The 24,440-nt window shown below is 34.9% G+C and overlaps 1 protein-coding gene across 1 annotated transcript in view; it reads left to right on the forward strand.

The window, feature by feature from the left end:
• The window catches only part of LOC103588493 (chromosome unknown open reading frame, human C12orf40), a gene marked incomplete at its 3' end in the record, with an annotated part of 32,146 nt that overhangs the window by 2,118 nt on the left and 5,588 nt on the right, over positions 1–24,440 (forward strand). The window contains exons 2-6 of the mRNA XM_008570175.1: positions 1,281–1,416; positions 3,711–3,843; positions 4,229–4,277; positions 5,190–5,378; positions 7,644–7,759. Of these exons, the coding sequence (XP_008568397.1) occupies positions 1,314–1,416; positions 3,711–3,843; positions 4,229–4,277; positions 5,190–5,378; positions 7,644–7,759 (590 nt within the window). The remainder of the gene's footprint in view (positions 1–1,280; positions 1,417–3,710; positions 3,844–4,228; positions 4,278–5,189; positions 5,379–7,643; positions 7,760–24,440) is intronic.

The following is a 24,440-nucleotide window of genomic DNA, read 5'->3' on the forward strand; positions in this document are numbered from 1 at the left end:
AAGACATTTTAGTTCCAGTTTGGGGTTGTAGATTACTAAATGAAATATGAACAGATATTTTATATTTATGATTTTGTATAACAAGACATTTACTTTTTTGCTTGATAGTTGGCAAGTCTCATAGTTCTTACAAGTTTTTTGCAATCTTAAAAGTCAATTTTTTTTTTCCTTTTTGTCTTTTTCCTGACCGGTAACAGGATCGCAACCCTCGGTGTCGCACCCGTACCGGGGACCGGCAATGGGATTGCAACCCTCGGTGTTGCGCCTGCTCCGCGCTCAGCCAGTGAGTGGGAACCGGTCTCCACATGGGATCCGAACCCTTGGCGGGAGCGCCGCTGCGCTCCCAAGCAGCGCACTCTCCAGTGCGCCACCGGGCTGGCCCTTAAAAGTCAATTTTAATTAACAATATTCTTAGATGTTATTGTGAAAGAGCCTTAACATCTTGAAAGTATGATATGTAACCTTTTGGAAATGTGACATCTTGCATTAAATTTTTTGCCATCTTAGGCTTTTCTCATTTTTGACATCTTACCTTTATAATCATGCTTATAGTATTGTATTATGAGTTATTTAATGGAAGAGATGTTTCACAATTTGTTAGTGTCTAGCACATAATAGTTGCTCGATAAGTAAATTTTAAACAAATAAATGCCTTTAACTTGGTAAATTAAGGATGTAATCTGAAAGAAAAAGAATGAAGATAAGGAAGAATAATTATAGTTCAAACAGCCAGAAAGAAAATAAAAACTGAATGAAGAATGATAATTAAGTGCAAGTCTGGATTAAAAAAACAAACATCCAGAAGTCATGGAGAAATAACAAAGTGAATTACATTATCTTTGGTTGTGGATTAGTTCTCACATAGCTTCTTTTTCATTCTCTCATTTCAATTGACTTTTAATGCACTCAGCTGTGCATATCTTTAAGGCTTTTTCATATCTGTAGAAAACAAGTTTTTATCTTATCAGATTTTTTTTTACTTTTTACATACAGATAATTTCCAACATTTTGATATAGGGGAATAGCTTTTTAAAGTTCTGTTTTAAAAGTAATGCTTAACAAAAGAAAGATTATAACAGGCTGTAAAATTTAGAGTCTTTAGGCAGACTGCAAAGTATCGTGATTGATTTTAATTTACATGTCGATATATAAAAGTGGTGTCACAAAAATATGACGTCAAGTCAGTGATTTAATAGCATTATTGCTTTTTTATTATTTATGATTCTGCCTAAAACCACATAATTGCTACATTAATTTTTAAATTTTAAAAATTATTTTAGGAATATTTTGAAAAGAGCAGGTTAAAATCAAAAATGAAATTACTGGGAGTTTTATCACCTGTCAAAAATTCTACTGTCAGTTTAGACCTTCTCAACCTATATATGGTAAATCAGATATCCTGCAAGAAGACACCTGGTAAGTGTTTCCGACAGCATTTTGTTTTGACCTTGAAGTGATCATAATAATATTTAGCTTTCTAATTAGTTTATAATTTTAGAACTCAAAGCATGTGGAAATTAATTTTAAAACCTGGTAGCTTAAATTAGAAGCTTAGTTAATATATGCTTAAAATTTTTTGTTGCCTAATCCATTTATTTTCATTTTTTGGTTGTGTATATGTTAAATAAAACTAGTTTATTAGGTATGGTTAAACTTATTAGAGTGCAGTTGTTTTAATTATTATGTTATTCTATCTAGGCAGGTAATGTTTACCTAGAGAGCAGGAACTAAATGTCTTTATTATGTTTTATTATTTAGAGAATTTGTTCAAAAGGAAGAGCTGAAAAGATTTTTGCCTCAATGACTAGTTTTCTATCTCACAACTTGAATAATTTCTTTGACATTCCTGGGATAACTATAGTAGTCTGGTACTTCAAAGTAAAGTTCATTTTGTCCCATACTTTGATTCTTCAAGTAAACATAAAGTTTAATCACAGTATTTTTTTTCTTTCTCCAGGGAACTTGTGTCTGATATTGAATTTTTAAAATACATGCTAAAATGAGAGCTTAAAAATAAGACGATTCATCAAGGAAGGATAATCAGAATATTGTTAATATCTTCTTTCTTTTTCTCTGCCATTTTTCTTTCTCCCTCCACAGATGACAATTTACACAAGCAAATTAAGTTATACCTTAGAAAAAGTAAACACATTCATGTACTTTGGAAATAAATCATTTAAAAAATCTGTTTGATGTATTTACCTTTACTCCTTTTTGTGGGGAGGAAATACATGTCTTCCTTACCGATTGCTATGTTCATGGCTGAGGCCCCAATCACAAAAAGACAGATTAAAAAGAGAAAAGCATATAGATTTATTTAATAAGTTTTATATGACATCAGAGCCTTCATAAGGAAATGAAGACCTGAAGAAATGGGTAAACCTGTGCATTTTTAATGCTACGTTTAATGAAATGGATAGCCATGGGGAAGTATGGTTATATTTAAAAAATCATGATCTAATGTTATAAACTGAGGATTTCATGACTGGCTTAAGGGGAAGGTCAGAAAAATCCTTTGTATGTTTTATGACCCCTGTCAGGAGAGAAGCAGGGAAGATGAGAGTGACCTTCCTGCTTTTGCTGTTTTCTCAAATGCCAGGATGCTATATTTGGGGGTAATGTGTCTTGAACCCCATCACGTTTTGCTCACTTTTTTTCATTCATTCGTGAAATGTATGCTTATTGAGTACCTAATATAAGTACTGTATTGCATACTGAGAATAACATAGAAAGCAAGACTTTATTAGTCAAGACTTATGGCTACAAATGACAGAAATTCAAAAAAGAAATATATTCTGTTATTTAACTAAAAGGAAGGGCCATAGTGCAGTAGTCCTCAGAGATAACTTGAATTAGGGACTTGAATGCTAACTACCAAGATTTTTTTCTCACTTCAGATATTAGCTTTACTCTCTCAGACTGTCTTTATCATTGAGGCTCAAAATATGGTCATAAGAAACTAATATCGCTCATCTCTTCTAGTTTTGCCACCAGGGAAAGATTAAGTGTTGTTTCTCTGGTTCCAAATTTTTAAATTCCTGTGGGAGGATGTTGCCTGGTGCTACTGGTGCTGGGTCCCATCTGTGGAACAATTTTGCTTATGACCCGAAGGATGGGATACAGTTATTGGTTCATCTTTAGTCAGATGGCTACCCCTAAGCTATTTATTTTGTCCAGAGAGGCAGGATTTTATAGGAAGATAGAAAGTCTCCACTAGAACTGCATAATTGGGGTGGATGTAAAAAGCATTTCTCAGAAAAGGAGAGTACGTAAAAGTACTGAGCAGACAAAATGATGTCTTCTATGAAGAAAGGCTTCTGTCCCTATAAAGTTGAAAATCTAGTGAGTGAGATAGAGTTAATCAAGTACAATAAGGTATAGGAAGTGCTATAATAGAGAAAATATATAGTGCTACGGGAATATCTAACATAGGTCTGATATAGTCTGGGGATCAGGGAAGTCTTGGAGGAAGTAGAAGAATGAATTAGTAGGCCCCTTTCATGAGGTGTATGTAAGATGATAAAGAAAAAGGTGTTTGTAGTTGTCTGTGGTAGCTGTTAGTACTGTAATGACCTTTTCTAGCATATATAGAATATAAATATTTTAGTAGAATTTCTTAGGTACACATTCATTTAATGAACATGATACAATGCTTTTAAAGGACTTTACTTTTTATTTTAAAATTGCAATTATACATTTTTTCATTATAGAAATGATGAGAAAACCAGTCCATGTGAATATGAATAGAGACATAAAAATGCCTCTAAGAAAGCATGATTTAGAACTTCCAATGTCACCTCACTGTATACCTTCTAAACTCTGCCTTGATGATATGGAAAACAAGTATGTTTTAGCTAGGATTTATATTATTGAGTTTTTAAACTGGTTATTACTAATACTTTTATTCATTGGAAAATGTACAAGGAGCTTACCTTTTAGCTTCAGTTTTTGTTTGTTTGGCTAAAAGTATTATAAAACTATTAAAACCTTTAATCAAATGACCTAGGTGTTTTGTACAAATAGTTTGACTTTCCTTATCATAAAAATGTCTATCATTAGTATTAATATAATTTTTTTACAACTCAGTAATATTATGACCCTTGAATGATTTACTTAGAGTTCTATGTTATTGTGTGCTTGTGTAGAACAGTACGTATTTTAATTATATACAAAAAAGTCAATTTTATTGCCATTTATATTTTTAACCTTAAAATTTTCTTTTCATCAGTATACGCCATCAAAGACTAGGTAGCAAGGATGAGGTTGGCCCAGCTCAGGTGAGATTTTTTAACCAAATTTTATAAGTTATTTTAACAATTGTGACATGTCACTGAATAATCTAAAATTTTGAATATTGGGGAAAATTAGTATCCTTTAATAAAAATTTTAGTCCTTTAATTCTTTTAAAAGCTTTCTAGTATAAGAAACCTATACCTTAAGAATATTTTAATTGATTGCTTTTGAAAATCCCTTTGGATTACTGGTAATGTCTCTAGGCCTCCGTGTGCACACCATTTGATCCTGCTTGTCACTGATTAGCTGCAAAGGACAATCCATTTAGAGATTCTTACTTTGGATTCATATGATTATTGGGCAACTTTTCTCTTCAAACATAGTGATCAGTTATTTTATCTTACATTAAACTGTGATGTTCAATCTTCACATTGATCCCAAGATGATTTCTCCTTCAAAGTATAGCAAATAATCAGTTTTTTAGCAAATAAAATTTTAATCAATTAGAAAATGCATAAATTGTGATTAAATGTTAAAATTGTGTTTAACATTCATTTTCATATTATCAACTATTCTTTCTTTCCTTTGAATTGTCAGAGATAAACTAGATCAGAAAGATAATGACAATGATATGAAAATTCAGGAAATCTCATCACCTGAATTGTGGGTTAATGAAACTCAGATTTCCTGTTATTAGAAGATGGCATACAAGAATGGAGCTAGATAGTGAAGGGGAGCAGAGGTGGGAATGGCAAAGGGAAAGGAGCTCCTAAATATAATCTTAGTTGATAATCTGTGTCATACAAGTCCTATCAATTACTGGTGGCTTGCCTTTCCTTGGGACCTTGTTTTTCCCTCAATCCATGCCCTTTTCACTTGTTTTAATTTCACTGTTTGAATTTCATCTTCTCTAGTTTATATATTTTGTGCAATTTAAATGATTTTCTTTTCTTTAGTTGTCACAAGTCATGGACTCACATAGTATGTTTGAACCTCAGTTCAGCAGAAGAGAAAACTGCAGTTCTACTCCACCATCTTTTTCAGCAGAATTATCTTCTAACAGACATATACCAAAACAAAATTTCCGTCCAAAAATAGCACCTAGTCCTTGGAAAGTTGCATATGAAAAAAAGCAGAATGAGGAGGTACCTTTGAATCACTATTTCATAGCATTTTATATCATTATATTTTTGTGATATGCTTTTTCAAACCCTTTTCATAGATTTTAAAAATATAAGTTGTGAGTTGCCATAGATATAACCAAATTAAGAGATAAGTTAAGGATAATTATTTCCCTTAAGTCTAAAGTTTAGTTCTCCTGGAAATTATCATCCTTTTAGGAAATTATTGATAGTAAAATTGAAGATAGTTCAATATGTTACATAGTAGTTGATGTTTATAATCACTGTAAATGACTAGTTAGTGATGTCCTGGTGACCCAAAATGCTTGATATGGGAAGTGTCTTGTGAATAGCAACATACAGTCTCAGTGATATCATAGTAGTCTCTTAAAGTATGAGTTGTGATGGCTTAATTTTTTCTGTGATTTGAGAAATGACAACTGTTTATATGCATTTCTACTAACACTATGCAAATATATAGAAATATTTAGTGCTAAAATGTTGTTCAATCATTGTGTGCTCTAAAGTTAAAAATATAAAAACATCCAAATTTTAAAATTCTGAAATATATCTATCATAGAACATACCAGGAAATAATCTTCTACTAAATTTGTATAGAATTTAAAAAATAAAATTATTAAAAGTTACTATACTCTTGAATATAATAGTAATGATGAAATGGTTATATGAACACTATGTCTTAATAGGAATATTTAGTTTTGAATTTCTCCCAATTTTAGTGTGCAGTGGTATTATGCCATGTTTATGTATGTACTTATTATTTATAAATAAATTTCTAATCTGTAATTTATAAATTCATAGGTTATATTATAGTTATGTATTATAGTATATTATAGTTATATGTCTATGATAAAATAGTTATATATAACTCAATATTATTAAAGTATTAAAGTATATTTTACTATTTCTCAAAGAAGGGAAAATAAAGTATTATATTTCAGTGATATGTGCTGGCCTTATCAGTTTAAGGGCCCAGTAATCTTCGAATGATGCAATAAAAGAAATTCAATTACCAATTTGATTTATATTTTGTAAGATGAAAACTTGCATTCTAGACAAACTTTTAACTTATCCTTGCTCCATTAAATAGTTTATGGGATAGAGAATAAAACACTGTAATCTCTATTTAAACAGTCTCTTCCTTGCCTACAGATTAGTTGTTAACTTCAGAGAGGTAAATAATGTTATAACTAGTATGTCAGAAGACTGAAAAGAGAGGCTAATGTCCCTTTCCAAGTTATCGTGTCACATCATGAAGTATTAGCGAATTAATTAGTAGCTTATTTGGAGGGATTTCAAGAAAAGTGATAATTAAAATGAAATTATAAAATACTTAAGAAAATGAGGTGAAAAACCAGGTTAGAAGAAAAAGTGGTTTGGGGCTTCCTGGACCCTAGAGAAGTAGTATTGAGCCAAATATGTAACATTGTTTTCTCTTCTCTGTTGATTTGTTTGTGTGTCTGTTTCTCACTTCAAGGGATGACTTTGTCTCTGCACCTCTGTCACTGTTTTTCTTTCTGAGGGTGAGATGTATTAGCTGAGATGTTAGTGTCAGCTCTCCCTGACTGGTCTTTTTCTTTTTTCCCCAAAGACTTTTAGTGTGTTTTTTTGACCCCTGCTCTTTTTTTCTGACTATTTTTTGTCATTGATTGTCTTTGGCCTTCTCATTTTTATGTTTCATGGGTTATAAATCAATATACTACAGCTATAAATTATTGTCGCTTGATAGATTAGTGTTGGACCAATATAATAAGTTACATTTATACGGTACCTTCCACATTAACAAATGGATTATCTTGTCTGCTTTTCATACACTATCCCCTGAATGATACTGATATTCAGAAAAATTAAAGTATCTGTCTAAAATTACTCAGTAAATGGAAGAACTGAGATAAGTACAGCTGTTTTCTTAGGACAAATTATTACTTTCTGTCAGAGGAATTTAACTTTTAATAACTCAAGATCCTTGTATCCTGCTTGTGCTTTGTTTTGTTTTTTAATCTTTTTTTAAACTCTGATAAAATAGTTAGCTCATCATAGTGTCAACTCTGCTATTTTAACAATTATTCAAATATTGATACTGGTTTCATTGTTAGAAAAGTATTTGTTTGCAGTAAGGGCTAAAATTACTTACTTTCTTTTAGACTAAAAAGTACATTTTTGAATATAGATGTAGTTCACTTAAATGACATTTTACCATAAATAATTTAAATTATATGTATGTACATTTACTTAGTTGGCATTTTTTTTTTTCATTTTTCTTTTCAGTTCAGTAATGTTAATTGTTCTGATGCCTTGGTTCTCAAATTAAATGAAAGTCAGGATGTTCTCAGTCCATCATTTAAAACAGCACGATTTGGAACACTATTTGAAAGATGTAACAGGTAAGCAAAGATGCTGAAGGTAATAAAGAAGCTGTAGCATTCTGTACTTTCAGTTATTAATTTGATTTTAATGGACACAAATATTTTTAATTAGAAATATAAACAGAACTGTAACTCTTCCCCCCAAAAGTGACTATTAGTAAAATGTGTTATTAAAATAATTTAAGTAATTATTTTCTAACGTGAACATCTGCCTTTCATTTACATAGTTTTTAAAGTATTTTGGACAAGGTATTTTGTATCTTTTGTAATCTCTATGAATCACTATTTTATTTTTTTGAATCATTGATTTCTTTTTCACATTTATGGCAGTTAGTTGAGCAGAATCCCACTTTTATTTTCTGGATGTTTGTGTATAAACCCTGGTTCATTGTTTTAAAATCCATTAAGCTTATAAAACCAGTTTGAATCACTCCTGGTAATGTAATGAGAAACCTTGACTCTGTAATTCTATCCTAGTCTTCTTCATCTTAGTAAGTGGCACCACTATTCACTCAGTTGCTAAAGCCAAAATAAAAGTTGTCCTTAATTCCTTTCTTTCCTTCATCTCCCAATATCCATTACACCAACAAAGCAGTATCGTTGCTATATTGTAATAAACTTTAAAATTATCTATGCACATTTCTATCTCTACAGGTTCTATCCCAGTCTAAGCTATGGCTGCTTCTTGCTTGGAGAATTGTCATGCCACATAACATGATAACATTTTTATTTTTTCTCTGTTCTAACATTTTTAAAAAAACAGTTTAAGAATGTATAATTGAGATACCACAAACTGAACTTGTTTAAAATATGTACTTTAATAAGTTTTGACATATGTTAAAGACAATTAATACATTCATCATCCCCAATAGTTTCTTTAGGCACCTCAAGGCTCCACATATGAGTGCGATCATGAGGTATTTTTCTTTCTGGGTCTGGCTTATTTCACTTAACATAATGCCCTCTAAGTCCATCCATGTTGCCATAAACAGGAATTCATTCTTTTTTATTGATGAATAGTATTCCATTATCTATATATACCACATTTTTTTTTGTATGTTCATCCTTTGTTGGGCACTTAGGTTGATTTCATATCTTGGCTATTGTAAATCATACTGCAATAAATATGGGAATGCAGATATCTCTTTGACATGTTGACTTTATTTCCACTTGGTGTATGCCTAGTAATGGGATTGCTGGATCATATGGTAGTTCTGTTTTTAATTTTTTGTGGAACCTCCATACTGTTTTCCATAATATCTGTACTAGTTTACACTCCCACCTGCAGTGTACAAGTGTTCCCTTTTCTCCACATCCTCACCAACACTTGTTTTCTTTTCTCTTTTTGATTGTAGCCATTCTAACTGGAGTAAGGTGGTGTCTCATTGTTGTTTTGATTTGTGCTTTCCTGCTGATTAGTAATGTTGAGTATTTTTTCATATTCCTGTTGCCTATTTGTATGTCTTCTTTTGAGAAATCTATTAAGAGCCTTTGCCCATTTCTCAGGTGGGTTATTTGTGGGGTTTTTTTGCTGTTAAGTTCCTTATATATTCTTGATATTACCCCTTGTCAGATGTATAGTTTGCAAATATTTTCTCCATTCTGTAGGTTGTCTCTTCATTCTGTTAACAGTTTCCTTTGATGTTAAAGCTTTTTAGTCTGATATAATCTCACTTGTCTATTTTGGATTTTATTGTTTGTGATTTTGAAGTCTTATTAAAAAATTCCTTGTCCGGCTCCATGTCGTGCATTGTTTCTCCCTGTGTTTTCTTTTAGTATTTTCATAGTTTTGGATTTTACAATTAAATCATTAATACATTTTGTGTTGATTTTTGTATATGGTGAAAGGTAGGGGTCTAGACCTATTGTTTTGAATATACAGTTTCCCAGCATCATGTACTCAAGAGATTGTCTTTTCCCCAATATGTACTCTTGGCACCCTTATCAAAGATCATTTGGCTGGGGGCCGGCCGGTGGCGCACTGGATAGTGCGCCGCTTGGGAAGCGTGGCGGCGCTCCCGCCCGAGGGTTCGGATCCCACATACAGACCGGTTCCCGCTCACTGGCTGAGCGAGGAGCGGGAGCAGCACCGAGGGTTGCGATCCCGTTGCCGGTCCCGGTCCAGTGTGGGGGCGACACTGAGGGTTGCGATCCGTTGCCGGACACGGAAAAAAAAAAAAAAAAAAAAAAAAAAAAAAAAAAAAAAAAGATCATTTGGCTGTAGGTGTGTGGATTTATTTCTGAACAGTCTCTTCTGTTCCATTGGTCCAGGTGTCTGTTTTTATGACAGTACCATGCAGATTTGGTTACTATATCTTTGTAGTATACTTTGAAGTCAGGTAGTGTGATGCCTCCAGCTTTGTTCAGTTTTTTTCAGGATTGTTTTGGCTGTTCAGGGTCTTTTGGTTCCATATGAATTTCAGAACTGTTTTTTCTATTTCTGTGAAGAATGTCATTGGTATTTTGATAGGAATTGCATTAAATCTGTAGATTGCTTTGGGTAGAATAGCCATTTCAATAATACTAATTCTTCCAATCCATGAACATGTGATTCCATTTATTTAAGTCCTCTTTAATTTCTTTCTTCACACTTTTACAGCTTTCATTGTAGAGGTCATTTGCTTCCTTGGTTAAGTTTATTCTGAGGTATCTGAATGTTTTTTTATAGTTACCATAGAAGGAATTGTTTTCTTGATTTCCTTTTCAAGTAGTTCACTGTAAGTGTATAGAAATGCTACTGACTTTTGTATGTTGACTTTGTATCCTGCAACTTTGCTTTACTCATTTATTCTAACAGTTTTTTGTTGGAGTCTTTAGGGTTTTCTGTATATAAGATCATGTAGTCTATAAACAGACAGTTTCACTTCTTCCATTCCAATTTGGATGCCTTTTATTTCTGGCTCTTGTCTAAATGCTCTGGCTAGGACTTCTAGTATTATGTTAAATAAAAGTGGTGAATGTGGGCATCCTTACCTTCTCACTGATGTGAGAGGAAAAGCTTTCAGCTTTTCTATATTTAGTATGATGTTAACTGTGGGTTTGTCATATATACATACATACATATATATATATATATATATGTATGTATGGCTGTATTAGTCCTTTTCTGTTGCTTATAACAGAATACCTGAAACTGAGTAATTTATCAAGAAATAAAATGTATTCCTTACAGTTTCAGAGGCTGGAAAGTCAAAAGTCCAGAGAACACATCTAGTGAGGGCCTTGGTGATGGTGGCTCGACAGTGACTTGGTATCACATGGTGAATAGCTTGAGCAAGAGAAAGCTAACCTCCTCACTCACTCTCCTTATAAAGCCATCAGAACCACTCCTATGACCACCTGTTAATGGATTAGTGCATTCCCTAGGGCATGGTCCTCACAATCTGATCACTTCTCAAAGGCTCCACCTTTCAATAACAATAACAAAACTTCCCACCCTCTTAACTGTCACAGTGGGGATCAAGTTTCTAATATGTGAAACTTTGGGGGACACATTCAACCCATAGCAATGGCCTTTATTGTAGGGTGTACATACCATCAATACCTAACTTGTTCAGAGTTTTTATCATGAAGGAATGTTGAATTTTGTCAAATGCTTTCTGAGTCAACTGAAATGATTATATGGGACTTCTGGTCAAGATGGCGGAATAGACGGTCCCCAGCATCACTCTCTTCCACAACTAAACTAATTTACAACTATTAAAAAGCAATGACAGCCAAGCTGGAGCCACTAGAGCTCAGGGGAGGAGAGACCTATGGAGTGTGTGAAGGCCAGAGAAGCAACAATGAGAGAAAGAAAAAACCTCTCTGACCATTTTGAGCCTCAGCTGCTTCCAGGCTGGAGCTGCTGAGCGCATGGAGCAAGAGCCAGCAAAAGCTGCAGCTGTGCCCTTCGGACGGAGTTGCATGGAGGGGGCAGGGGAGAAGAGGGCCTTGGTGGCCCTCAGGCCAGCAACACAACTAATAGGGTTCCTGTGGACCCACATAGGAGCAAGGAGCCACAACAACTGAAAAAGAGCCACTCAGAGGCTGGTGAGTCATCACAAGGGATGTGTTTGCACGTCCCATGGGAAGTGTTTGCAGCATGGGCAGTGGGGGACATGGGCCCACCAGGAGAACACTGGGACAGAGCAAGGACAGCTGATCTTCCCCCAATCAGCATAGGACCACTCAGAGGAGACTGGTCAGGAATAGAGAATTGCATGAGGTGCAGTTTGATGAAAAGACTCAGGCACAGACCAGTGTGTCTCACAATCTAGGTGCATTGCATTTCACTAAACTCAGAAGTCCTATAAAGTCAACCATTAAAACCTGAGCTGCACAAAAAGCCTTCCCCAGGGAATCAACAGCAAAGCAGCAATTTAGTTCAACCACAGAGCTCAAGGAATGGTTCCCACAGGAAGTTCCCACACTTTAGAAGTAAGCAAAGGCCAATTAATTAGTTCCAGTGCGGAGTTTAAGTGGTTGGAACATCAAATAATCCAGTACAGAACTGAAAGCAAAAATAGAGTACCCACAACCAGAGGGAAAGTTTGATATTAATTAGTAAAGGTCTCATTTCACCAAAGAACACCTATAACACCTAGAAGGACTGGAAGTCCCCTGAGCTACCAAGCCAGAAAGGGGAAACAAGAAGGCAAACCACCAGTGCCACGGGGCCTTCCTGGGGTCCCAAGATATGGAGCTGGGGATCAGATCCTCCTCCCACAACCAGTCACAGCTCCTGTGCCATGGGGCCCATCTGGGGTCTGGAGGTATGGAGCCAGGGTTCAGACCCTCCTCCCACAACCAAGCACACCACCATCACCACCACCAACTAGGTAAGGAGCATGCCAAAACATCACCTCCATGTGGGTGGCCCACCACAGTAACCACAGCTGCTGCGAATGTTGCTAGACACCACAACCACCATGCAGGTGGTCTACCAGCACTGGAGTGCATTGACACAAGGAGAGTCACCAGCAGAGACCAAAGAAAAGAAGAGGATGTCTCTCTACACAAAACTCATTCCAGAGTGACAGAAGAAGCATCTGCTATACAAAAATATTAGGGGACCTGAACACACCTCAACATTGGACAGATCATCTAGGCAACAAATCAACAAAGTAATTTGAGAAGGAGTGAAGAAATCTAGGGTAATTAGAGGGGGGAGTGGGGAGGGAGAGGGAGATGGGGAGAGATTGGACAAGGGACATGAAGAATAAGTATGATTTGTAACAATATATATGCTAGTAATATTGATTTGATCAACATATGTCAACATTGAACCCCCAAAACATGTATAATCAATTATGATTCAATGAAAATTAAAATACAAAACAAGACAACATGAAATCATATGGTTTTTGTTTTTCTTTCTGTTTATGTGGTGTATCACATTTATTGATTTGCATGTGTTAAACCATCCTTGTATCTCTGGGATAAATCTCACTTGATTATGGTGAATGATCTTTTTATTCTGTTGGATTCTGTTTGCTAGTATCTTGTTGAGAATTTTTGCATCTATGTTCATTGGGGATATTGGCCAGTAGTTTTCTTTTTATTGTTGTGTCCTAGTCCAGTTTTGGAATCACAGTAATACTGGCCTCATAAAATGAGTTGGGAAGTATTCCCTCTTCCTCAACTTTTTGAAATAGTCTGAAGATAAAATGTTTGGTAGAACTCAGCAGTGAAGCCATCACATCCTGAGCTTTTCTTTAATAAAAGACTTTGTATTACAGAATCAGTTTCCTCACTTGTTAGTCATCTGTTTAGATTTTCTTCATAATTTAATCTTGGTATTTGTTCAGAAATTTGTCTATTTCTTCTGTGTTATCAAATTTGTTGGCATGGGGCCGGCCCGGTGGCACACTGGATAAGTGCGCTTAAATAAATAAATAAATAAATAAATAAATAAATAAATAAATAAATAAATAAATAAATAAATAAATAAATAAATAAATAAATAAATAAATAAATAAATAAATAAATAAATAAATAAATAAATAAATAAATAAATAAATAAATAAATAAATAAATAAATAAATAAATAAATAAATAAATAAATAAATAAATAAATAAATAAATAAATAAATAAATAAATAAATAAATAAATAAATAAATAAATAAATAAATAAATAAATAAATAAATAAATAAATAAATAAATAAATAAATAAATAAATAAATAAATAAATAAATAAATAAATAAATAAATAAATAAAAAAAGACAAAAGACAAAAAATAAATAAATAAATAAATAAATAAATAAATAAATAAATAAATTTGTTGGCATGTAGTTGTATATAATAGTCTTTTATGATCCATTGCATGTCTGTGATATCAGATGTATTGCCTTCTTTTCCATTTCTGATTTTATTTGAGTTTTCTCTCTTTTCTTGGGTAGTTTACCTAAATGTTTGTTAATTTTGTTTATCTTTTAAAAAACCAGCTGTTTGTTTTGCTGATCTTTTCAATCGATGTTTTAGTTTTTATTTCATTTATTTATGCTCTGAGCTTTATTATTTTTTTCTTCTGTCAACTTTGAGTTTAGTTTGTTGTTTGTTTATTTCCTTTGGGTGCTCTCAGGTTGTTTGTTAAAATCTTTCTTCTCTTTTGATATAGGCATTTATTGCTATAAACTTTAATCTTATAACTGCTTTTGTCATATCCCATAGGTTTTGGTATGATGTGTTTTCATTTTTGTTTGTTTCAAGGAATTTTTTAATTTCACCTTTAATTTCTTCATTAACCCATTTGTTGTTTAGGAGCATGTTAGTTAATTTTCATGTATTTATAAAGTTTTTGAAGTTTTCCTTGTTGATTTCTAGTTTTATAATATTGTGGTCAGAAAAGATACTTGATATGATCTCTGTCTTATTAAATTTGTAGACTTGTTTTGTGACCTAACTTATGATCTTTCCTGGAGAATGTTCTATGTGCAGTTGAGAAGAATGTGTATTCTGCAGCAGTTGGATGGAATGTTTTGTATATGTCTGTTAGGTCCATTTGGTCTATGGTGTAGTTTAAGTCAGATGTTTCTTTGTGTATTTTCTGTCTACCTGATCTGTCCATTGTTGACATCAGGGTGTTAAAGGCCCCTATTGTTATTGAATTGCAATTCATCTCTTTCCTTAGATCTAATAATGTTTGCTTTGTATATCTAGGTGCTCTGTTATTGGGCACATATATATTAAGAATTTTTATATCCTCTTGTTGAATTGATCCCTTACCATTATGTAATGACCTTTTTTACAATTTTTAATTTAAAGTTTATTTCTTCAGATGTAATTATGGCTACTCCTACTTGCTTTTGTTTTCTGTTTACATGGAATATCTTTTTCCAGCCCTTCACTTTCAGTCTATGTTTGTCTTTAGTAGTTAAGCGAGTCTCTTGTAGGCATCATATTGTTGGCTCTTTTTTTTATTTTTTAATCCACAGACACTCTTTAATTGGAGAATTTAATCCATTTATAATCATGGTTATTACTGATATGTGAAAACTTATTCCTACCATTTTAAAAATTGTTTTCTGGTTGTTTTGTACATCCCTAGTTCCTTTCTTTTTCTCTTGTTATTAACCTATGTGGATTGATGGTTTTGAGTGGTGTTAAACTTTGTTTTCTTTTTGTCATTTGTGTGTCTGCTGTAATTTCTTTTCTCATGATTACCTTGGGCCTAACTTAGAGTTGTAGTTGTAATAAACTGTTTTAAGCTGATAACAACTTAACTTTGGTTGCATGAAAATACTCTAGAGTCTCCCCCCTTCCCGATTTTATTTTTATTGCCTTAATTTGCATTTGTATTTATTGTATGTTTCTTAGCTACTAATGGTAGCTGCTGTTGATTTTGATCATTTTGACTTTAAACATTCATATTAGAGGATTGAAGGATTTACATAGCACCATTACTTTACTGGGGTGTTCAGAGTTTGGATTATGAATTAACCTCTACAGGTGAGTTTTGTACCTTTTCATGTTTTCAAGATAGTAATTATCATCTTTTCATTTTTAGTTGTAGCACTCCTTTAAGCATTTTTGTAAGGCCAGTCTAGTAGTGAATTCCCTCAACTTCTGCTCGTCTGGGAAGGTTTTTATTTCTCCCTCATTTCTGAAGGATGGCTTTGCTAGATAAAGTATTCTTGCCTGACAGTTTTTTTCTTTCAGGACTATGAATTTATCATCCTATTCTTTCCTGGCAAACACGGTTTATGTTGACAAATCTGCTGATAGTCTAATGGGGTTTCCCTTAAATGTGACTTGATGTTTAATCTTGCAGATTTTAGAATTCTGTTTGTCTTGACTTTTGACAGTTTGATTATGATGTGCCTTGGAGAGGATCTTTTTGTGTTGAGTCTAATTGGAGACCTTTGAGCTTCCTGAATCTGAATGTCTGTAGCTCTCCTAATACTTGAGGAGTTTTGAGCTATTTTTTCATTAAATATTGTTTCTGTTCCTTTCTCCATTTTTCTCCCTCTGAAACCCCTATATTTGAAGATTTGTTTGCTTAATGGTATCCCATAAATCTCGTAAGCTATTCTGTTTTTTCCTCTGACTGGCCAATTTGGAAAGATCTGCCTTCAGTCTAGAAATTCTCCCTTCTGCTTGATCTAGTGTGTTGTTGAAGTTCCCAGTTATATTTTTTTATTTCATTCATTGAATTCTTCAGCTCTGGTATTTGTGTCTTGTTCTTTATTATGATATCTGTCTCTGTTAAGTTTCTCATTCAGATCGTGAATTATTTTCTTGATTTCATCAAATCATCTGTGTTTTCTTATATCTTGTTGAGTTCCCTTATGATCATTATTTGAAATTCCTTTACAGGCATTTTGTAGATGTCTTTTTCTTTGGCATTGTTACTGGTGACTATTGTGTTCCCTTGGGGGTGCCATGTTTCCTTGCTTTTTCATGTTCCTTGTGTCCTTATGTTGACATCTGTGCATCTAATGGAGTTGTTTCTTACCCAAGTTTTATGGAGTATATTACAGAGAAATGACTTTTTCCTGGATGTGGGTCCTAGGGTGTCTATTAGATATGTTACATTGGCTTTGGTTTAGGGTGTAGTCAATAGTGTAATCTCTGTGCAGTTTCTTTGGTTGTAATCCTTTTCAGTGATGTCTGCAAATGCTTCAGTGGCCTCACCTGTGGGAATTTTTGCCAATGCTCGCTCTGTTTTGCAGGGTCAGAGGTTCCAGGCTGGTTGTTGGACCAGGCAAGTGTGGGTGCAGAGGGTTAACTGGTTGTTTGGTAGTCTCTCTGAGGCACAGAGTTGCTGTCAGGCCACGCATAGGCATGCAGCTCTGAAGTGGTTTCTCCAAGTGGATGCATTGCCTGACTAGCTTTTGGGCTGGATACAAGTGTGCCTGGGTGCAGGGATAGGGGGGTGAAGCATCTCTGTGAAGGCTTGTCAAAGGAGTGGATGCCACTGCCTGGCCAGGAGCTGGCATGTGTGGGTGCAGCCAGGCCAGGTGGCTCTGTGGAAGCATGCTGGAGGAGGCAAAACCACCACTTTGTCTGTTGTTAAGCAGGGAGCAGGCATACACAGGTGCAGCTGTGAAGTACTGCTAGATCAGCTATTGAACCTGGAGCAGACCTATAATGGTGCTACAGGGCCCACCAGCTCTGTGGAGGGTCTCCAGCAGGAGGCGGAACTGCTGCCCAACCCAGTGTCCAGCAGGGGGCAGGAGTGCAACAGGGCCTGACAGCTTCATGGAGGCCTGTCAGTTGTCTAACCTGGACCAGGCCTACAAGGGTACAGTCAGGCTTGGCAGCTCTGCAGAGGCCTGCCTTGTAGAGGTAAAGCCTCTGCCCAGTTGCTGTTGGTCATGGAGTAATTGTACACTAGTGCAGGAGGGCCCAGCTGCTCTGTGGATGGCCATGAAGGGAGGCAGGGCTACCACTGGATTGGCTGTTGGGCTGGCATGGGCCCCTGTGGGCTCAGCGGGCCAGTGGGTTGTGCAGGATAGGCACATGCTAATGTGGTGGACCACCACTTATTGGTAGCAGGTCTTTCTGTTCTCTTGGGGGCAGAGGGGGTGCCATGTGGATTAAGACACTGTGGTTTCAGTCTTTTGTCTGGCCTAAGCTCCAGGCAGCTAGGGTCATGGTCTTGCTGGTGCCCATGTGAACATGGTAGAATGAAGGTGGAGTCTCAGGATGGAGGGAGTCAGTTTGCACTGGTTCCCATGACAGGATGCAGTCTTGTAGTGGGTTTGGTTTTGTAAAGCTAGGGCTAGGGCTCACAGACCCCTCGAGTCTGTTGCACAGACTGGGTCACAAACCCACCACACACAGGTCTACGAGCTAGGTAATAGGAAAAAGGTCCTGGGAGCCATGGGTAAAAAATTAATAGGCTTTATTCAGAGCTAGGAGCAGCCGTCCTTAGTGGCTTCTCCGAGAGTTTTGAGAAGCACAGTGGATCAGAGCTGTTAGTCCTTTTTACTCAAATCCATAACCCAGGACACCTGGGTGCCCATACGCAATTACATTAAGTAGTAACAGGGAACACCTGAGGATATTTACAGCAAATGCTCAGCAAGATTCTGAACATCTGAGGAGCCCTGACCATTTTCCTATATTTTCCCAACAGGTTTCAAGATGGCATTTTTCCATAGCTGCTTAGCACAGAATGGTGGGGGTTGCTCTTCCTGGGCTTCTACTATGAAGCTGTGCAGCTGCACAAACTCTGAGATACTCTCCAAACTGGGTTTGGGACTTGAGAGGACTGGGGGACTCTCTTGTGTCAGGGATTGCTGCTGTTGGTGGCAGCAGTGGGAACAGCTGGGTTTTTACAGCTTACTTTCTCTCTGCTTGACTCTGAGCCAGAGCAGGATGACTTGCTCTGCTCTGTATGGTGCTGTCCTGATCTTCTGTGCTCCACAAAGATTTCATCACTCCCCCGGTGCTTTGCAGTATATTTCTTCAATCATTTCGATCTAAATAGAGTTGTTTATTTGTTGTTTTTGGTCTCTTTGTGGGTAGTATGAGTGCCAGACAACTGTAGTCAGCCGTCTTACTCTGCCATCTACCCAGTACATTCTTTTTTGTTGTTGCTGTTGGCATCTTTCACTCAGCATAATTATTTTGAGACTTATCCATGTTTTTTGTTGCATGTATCAATCTTTCATTCCTTTTTTATTGCAGAGAAGTATTCCATTATATGGACATAGCACAATCTATTCATTTACCTGTTGATGGAAATTTGGTATTTTCTCCTCAGTTTTTGGCTATTACAAATAAAGGTGCTATGAAAGTTCGTATACAAGTCATTGTTTAGATATATGCTTCATTTTTCTTGTGTACAAGTAAAACAACTAGGTTAAGTGGTAGGTGTATTTTTAACTTTTTAAGAAACTTCCATTCTATTTTCCAAAGTGATTTGTATCATTTTACATTACCATCAGCAATGTATGAGAGTTCCTGTTGCAATACATCCTTGCCAACACTTGGTACAGTCTTTTTAGATTTAATACATTCTAGTCAATGTGTAGTCAATGTGTCATTGTTGTTTTTAATTTGCATTTCACTAATGACTAATGATTTGGGTATCTTTTCATGTGTTTCTTAGCCACTCATGTACCTTCAGTGAAATGTTTACTGTTTTTGTTTTATGAATGGTACTTTTTTGAAGTGCAAAAGTTTTAATTTTGATGACATTCACTTTAAAACTATTTTTGTTTGTAAATTGTGGTCATGGTGTCAGAGTCAACAGATCTTTGCCTAACCCAAAGTCATGAAGATTTTCTTCTATGTTCCCTTCTGTTTTGTAATTTCAGATCTTATATTTAGGTCCATTTTACGATCCATTTTAGGTTAATTTTTGTGTGTGGTGTTAGGTAAGGGCCTGAATCCATCATTTGCACTTGTGGAAAAGAATATCTTTTTTTCACTGAGTTGCTTTGGCACCTTTGTCAAAAATCAATTGACCATAAATATAAGTTTTTGGGTTTTTTTCCTGGAATATCAATTCTGTTCCGTTGATCTGTAAATCTTTGCTTATGTTAGTATGATACTGTCTTGATTACTGTAGCTTTATTGAAAATTTTGAAATTTGGGAGGGTGTTAGTCCTCCAATTTGTTCTTTTTCAAAAATGTTTTTGCTCTTCTTAATTATTTGTGTTTTTATATAAATTTTAGGATCAGTTTCTCAGTTTCTGTGGGAAAAAACCCCAAGCCAAAAAACAAACGAAGTTGGATTTTGATTGGGATTATGTTGAATCTGTAGATCAGTTTGGGGACAATTGCCATCTTTACAGTAGTGACTCTTCCAATCCATAAACATGAAATGTTTCTCTTCTTCCACCTTCTTTAATTTCTCTAGTAATCTTTTATAGTTTCAGTATATAAGCATTATACTCCTTTTGTTAAATTTATTCCCAAGTATTTTATTCTTTTTACACTAATGTGAATGGAATTATTTTTCTAATTTCATTTTTTGGATTGTTCATTGCTAGTATATGGAAATACAATTAATTTTTGTATGTTGATATTGTATCCTTTTACCTTGATGAATTATTAATTCTAGTAGTAGTTGAGTGGATTCTTTAGGATTTTCACCATAGTGAATTTTGTCCACTACAAGTAAAGGTATTTTTACCTCTCCCTTTTCAATCTGGATGCCTTTTCTTTTTCTTGCTTCACTGCACTGATTAGAACCTCCAGTACAATGCCAAATAGCAGTGGCAAGAACAGGTGTACTTGCATTGTTCCAGGTCTTAAGGAAAAAGCATTCAGTCTTTCATGATTAAGTATGATGTTAGTTATAGGTTTTTGTAGGTGCCCTTTATCAGGTTGAGAAAGTTCCCTTCTAGTTCACTGAGAGTTTTTATCATGGATTTTGTCAAATGCCCTTCTGTGTCTCTTGAGATTATCATGTAGGCTTTTTCCTTTACTAACATGTAAGTCATTAATTTATTTTTGAATATTAAAGTATCTTGCATTCCTGGAATAAAAAGCTGCTTGGTCATGGTGTGTAATCCTCTCCATATGTTGCTGGTTATTGCTGATGATTTTTGTGTCTATATTCATGAAGTAAATTGGTCACAATATTTCTTTTCATGTAATTAATGTCTTTGTCTGGCTTTGGTACCAGGGTAATACAGGCCTCATAGAATAAGTTGGAAAATATTTCCTCCTCTGTTTTATGGAAGAATTTGTGAAGGATTGATATTATTTCTTTTTTTTTTTTTTTCTTTTTCCTTTTTGTCTTTTTTTCGTGACCGGCAATGGATCGCAACCCTCAGTGTCGCGCCCGGACCGGACCGGGACCGGCAACGGGATCGCAACCCTCGGTGTTGCGCCCACACCTCGCTCAGCCAGTGAGCGGCCGGTCTGTATGTGAGATCCGAACCCTCGGTGGGAGTGCCGCCGCGCTCCCAAGCAGCGCACTGTAGCAGTGCGCCACCGGGCCGGCCCTGATATTATTTCTTCTTTAAATATTTCATAGAATTGACCAGTGAAGCCATCTGCACCTGGGCTTTTCTTAGTGGGAAAACTTTTAATTACCAGTTCATTTTCTTTACTTGCAATGGTCTATTCAGATTTTCTAATTTCTTCTTGAGTCAATTGTGGTAATTTGTGTTTTTCTAGGAGTTTGCCCACTTAATGTTAAGTTGCATGAATTGTTAGCATGAAGTTGTTGTAGTATATAGACTCTTGAAATTCTATTAATTTGATGGTGATGTCTGTTTTTAAATTTCAGATGCATCTTTTCTCTTTTTTTTCTTGTTTTGTATAGCTAAAGATTTGTCAATTTTATTGGTCTTTTTAGAAAACTAAGTTTTGGTTTTATCACTATTTGTTTTGTTTTCACTATGTTTTTTTCTCTTTTACATTTCATAGATTTCTTCTCTAATGTTTATAATTTTCTTTTTCTGCTTGCTTTGGGCTTAGTTTGCCCTTTTCATTTCTTAAGTATAAGATTATTCTGTTGATTTAATATCTTCTTTTCTAATGTAGGCACTTAAAGCTATAAATTTCCCTTTTAGCACTGCTTATAGGTCAACCAGGATTGGTCAGTGGTTGTTTTTAAACACCTCAAGCTATTAAGACTTCCTCCTATGCACAAGACATCACATTCAGCCAAAGATGAGTAGATACCTGAGGCCCTCTCTGGTCTTTCTTGAGTGAACACATAGCCTTGCTTCTGTGTGCAGCCTTCTAGACCACTAGGGGTATCTGGATGTTTATCAAAGCCTAGTGTGATTGGCTTTTTTTCCAGATCTCTCTGTGAAATTTCTGGGTGGTTTTTGCTTGCTCCAACTTATTGCAGCTACAGTGCTGAGCTTCCCTGATAGTTTGCCACCAAACTCATGATTGTTTTTGACAACCCTCCAGACATAGAGCTCTCCTTCCTTCCCCCAAGACTACTCAGCTTTGGTGGAGCTACCACCTATGGATATGGAGATGGAGTGAAGGTACAGCCCCAGGCTAAAACTCCACAGACTCCTACTGTTCCTACTAAGGTTCAGTAGTTTTTCTTGAAGTACTGCTTCTCAGTTTATTGTATGCCTTTGGTCACTTCCAGATTCTGAATGTTGTTTCTGCAAGTTTTGTTCAATTCTTTCATTGCTTTTGAAGAAGATCTGCCAAACTTTACACTCTACCATTCCAGAAGTTCTGCCCCAAGTCAGTTGACTTTTAAAAAATCTTAAACCAACCTGTAATTCTGGGATAAACTCCACTTGGTCACAATATGTTATCCTTGTTACATATTCTTGGATTTGATTTGCTAAATTTTGGTTAGGTATCTTTGCATCATCTTCACGAGGGATGTTATTTTGTACAGTTATTTTCTTGTAATATCTTGGTCTGGTTTTGATATCAGCCTAATGCCAATGACATAGAATGAGTTAAGAAGTATTATCTCCAGTTTAATTTTCTCAAAGAGCTTGTGTGGAATTGGTATAACTTCTTAAATCTCTGGTAAAGTTCATCAGTGAAGCTACTTGGTAGTGGTCTTTTGTAATGGGAAGCATTTTAAATACATTTTCCATTTTTTGCTGTACATAGAGCCAGTCAGATTATTTTTTCTTGAGCAAGCTTTGGTAGTTTGTGTCTTACAAAGAATGTACCTATTTTTCTCCCTTGTAGAATTTATTGACGTAAAGATATTCATAATATCCCCTTATCATCTGTTTAAAATTCTTAGCATCTATAGTGCTGTCTTCTCTTTCATTACTGATATTGGCAAATTCTGTCTTCTCTTTTTTTCCTCCTGATTATCCTAGTTAGAGACTTATCAATATTGTCTTCTCACAGAATCATCTTTTAGTTTCACATGTCTCTATTTTTCTGTTTTTTATTTTATTGAGTTACACTGTTCATTATTTCCTTTTGTCTGTTTATTTTGGATTTAATTTGCTCTTCCTTTTCTAGTTTTTTAAGGCAAGAACTGAAGTTATTGATTTGAGACCATTCTTCTTTTCTAATACAGCTATTGAGAGCGGTAACTTTTTCACTAACTGCTGTTTTTGCTACATCTTTCAGATTTTGATGTGTTTCCATTTTCATTCAGTTCAAAATACTGCACTTTGTAATTTTCCATTTAATTTCTTTTTTGGGTTACTTAGAAATTTGTTATTTTGGTTGTAGAAATTCCAAGACATTCCTGTTACCTTTCTGAATTAATTCTATTGTGGACAGGGAACATACTTTGTATGATTTGATCCTTTAAAACTTATTGGGACTTGTATTATGGCTAGGAATAAGGTTTACATTTAATGTGACAACCTATATAGTTCGGTTTAAGTCTGGCCTCTTGTTATTTGTTTTTTATTTGTTCTGTATAGTCTTTGTTCCCTTTCCCTCTTTTTTTAAATCTTTTTTTGATTTGAGTATTTTTCATGACTTCATCTCTATTGTTGGTTTATTAGCTATAACTCTGTTTTGTTTTTCAGTAATTGCTTTAGAGTTTATAGGATATATCTTAATTTTTCACAGACTAACTTCAAGTTATATTATACCACTTCAGGTATAGTATGAAAACCTTACAATAGTATACTTGCATTTCTCCTCTTAGGCCTTTGCATTGTTGTATTCATGCATTTTATTTGTGCATATGTTATAAACCGGATAATACAGTGTTGTTATTTTTGCTTTAAAGGAAGTTGAAAAATAAAAAAGAACATGTTGAAAGTTAAAAAATAAAGAACATGTTTTTTATGTTTAAGCACATATTTATTACTTTTAGTTGTCTTCATTATTTTGTGTATATTTAGATTTCCCTCTGATGACATTTTCCTTCTGTTTGAAAGGCTTCCTTTAACATTTTTATAGTATAGGTCTGCTAGTGATTAATGCATTCCTATCTTAATATCTGTGAATATGATATGTAATTTTTCGGTTTTTCAGATTTCTCTATCATGGATTTTCTAACATTGATTTCTATCCTTTGATTAGGATGTTCGTTTTCTTTCTGTTTCTTGTGGTTGGGCTTTTTTGAGCTTCTTGGATCTATGGATTTTATATCAAGTTTGGAAAAATTTCAACCATTTCCTCTATTTTTTCTGACTCCTCCCCTACCTCCTCTGGGAACTCAAATTAGTAAATTAGTCTGTTTGACGTTGTATCACAGTTTACTGATGTTTTGTTCATTTTTTTTCAGTCTTTTTTCTTATTTCATTTTATATAGGTTATATAGATTATGTTGCGATATTTACTAGTATTTCCTTATATCTCCTTTGTTGTCTAATCTGCTGGTAATCCTGTCCAGTATATTTTTTAT

The sequence above is a fragment of the Galeopterus variegatus genome, unplaced genomic scaffold (genome assembly GCF_000696425.1).
Source record: "Galeopterus variegatus unplaced genomic scaffold, G_variegatus-3.0.2 Scaffold577, whole genome shotgun sequence".
Classification (NCBI taxonomy): Eukaryota; Metazoa; Chordata; class Mammalia; order Dermoptera; family Cynocephalidae; genus Galeopterus; species Galeopterus variegatus.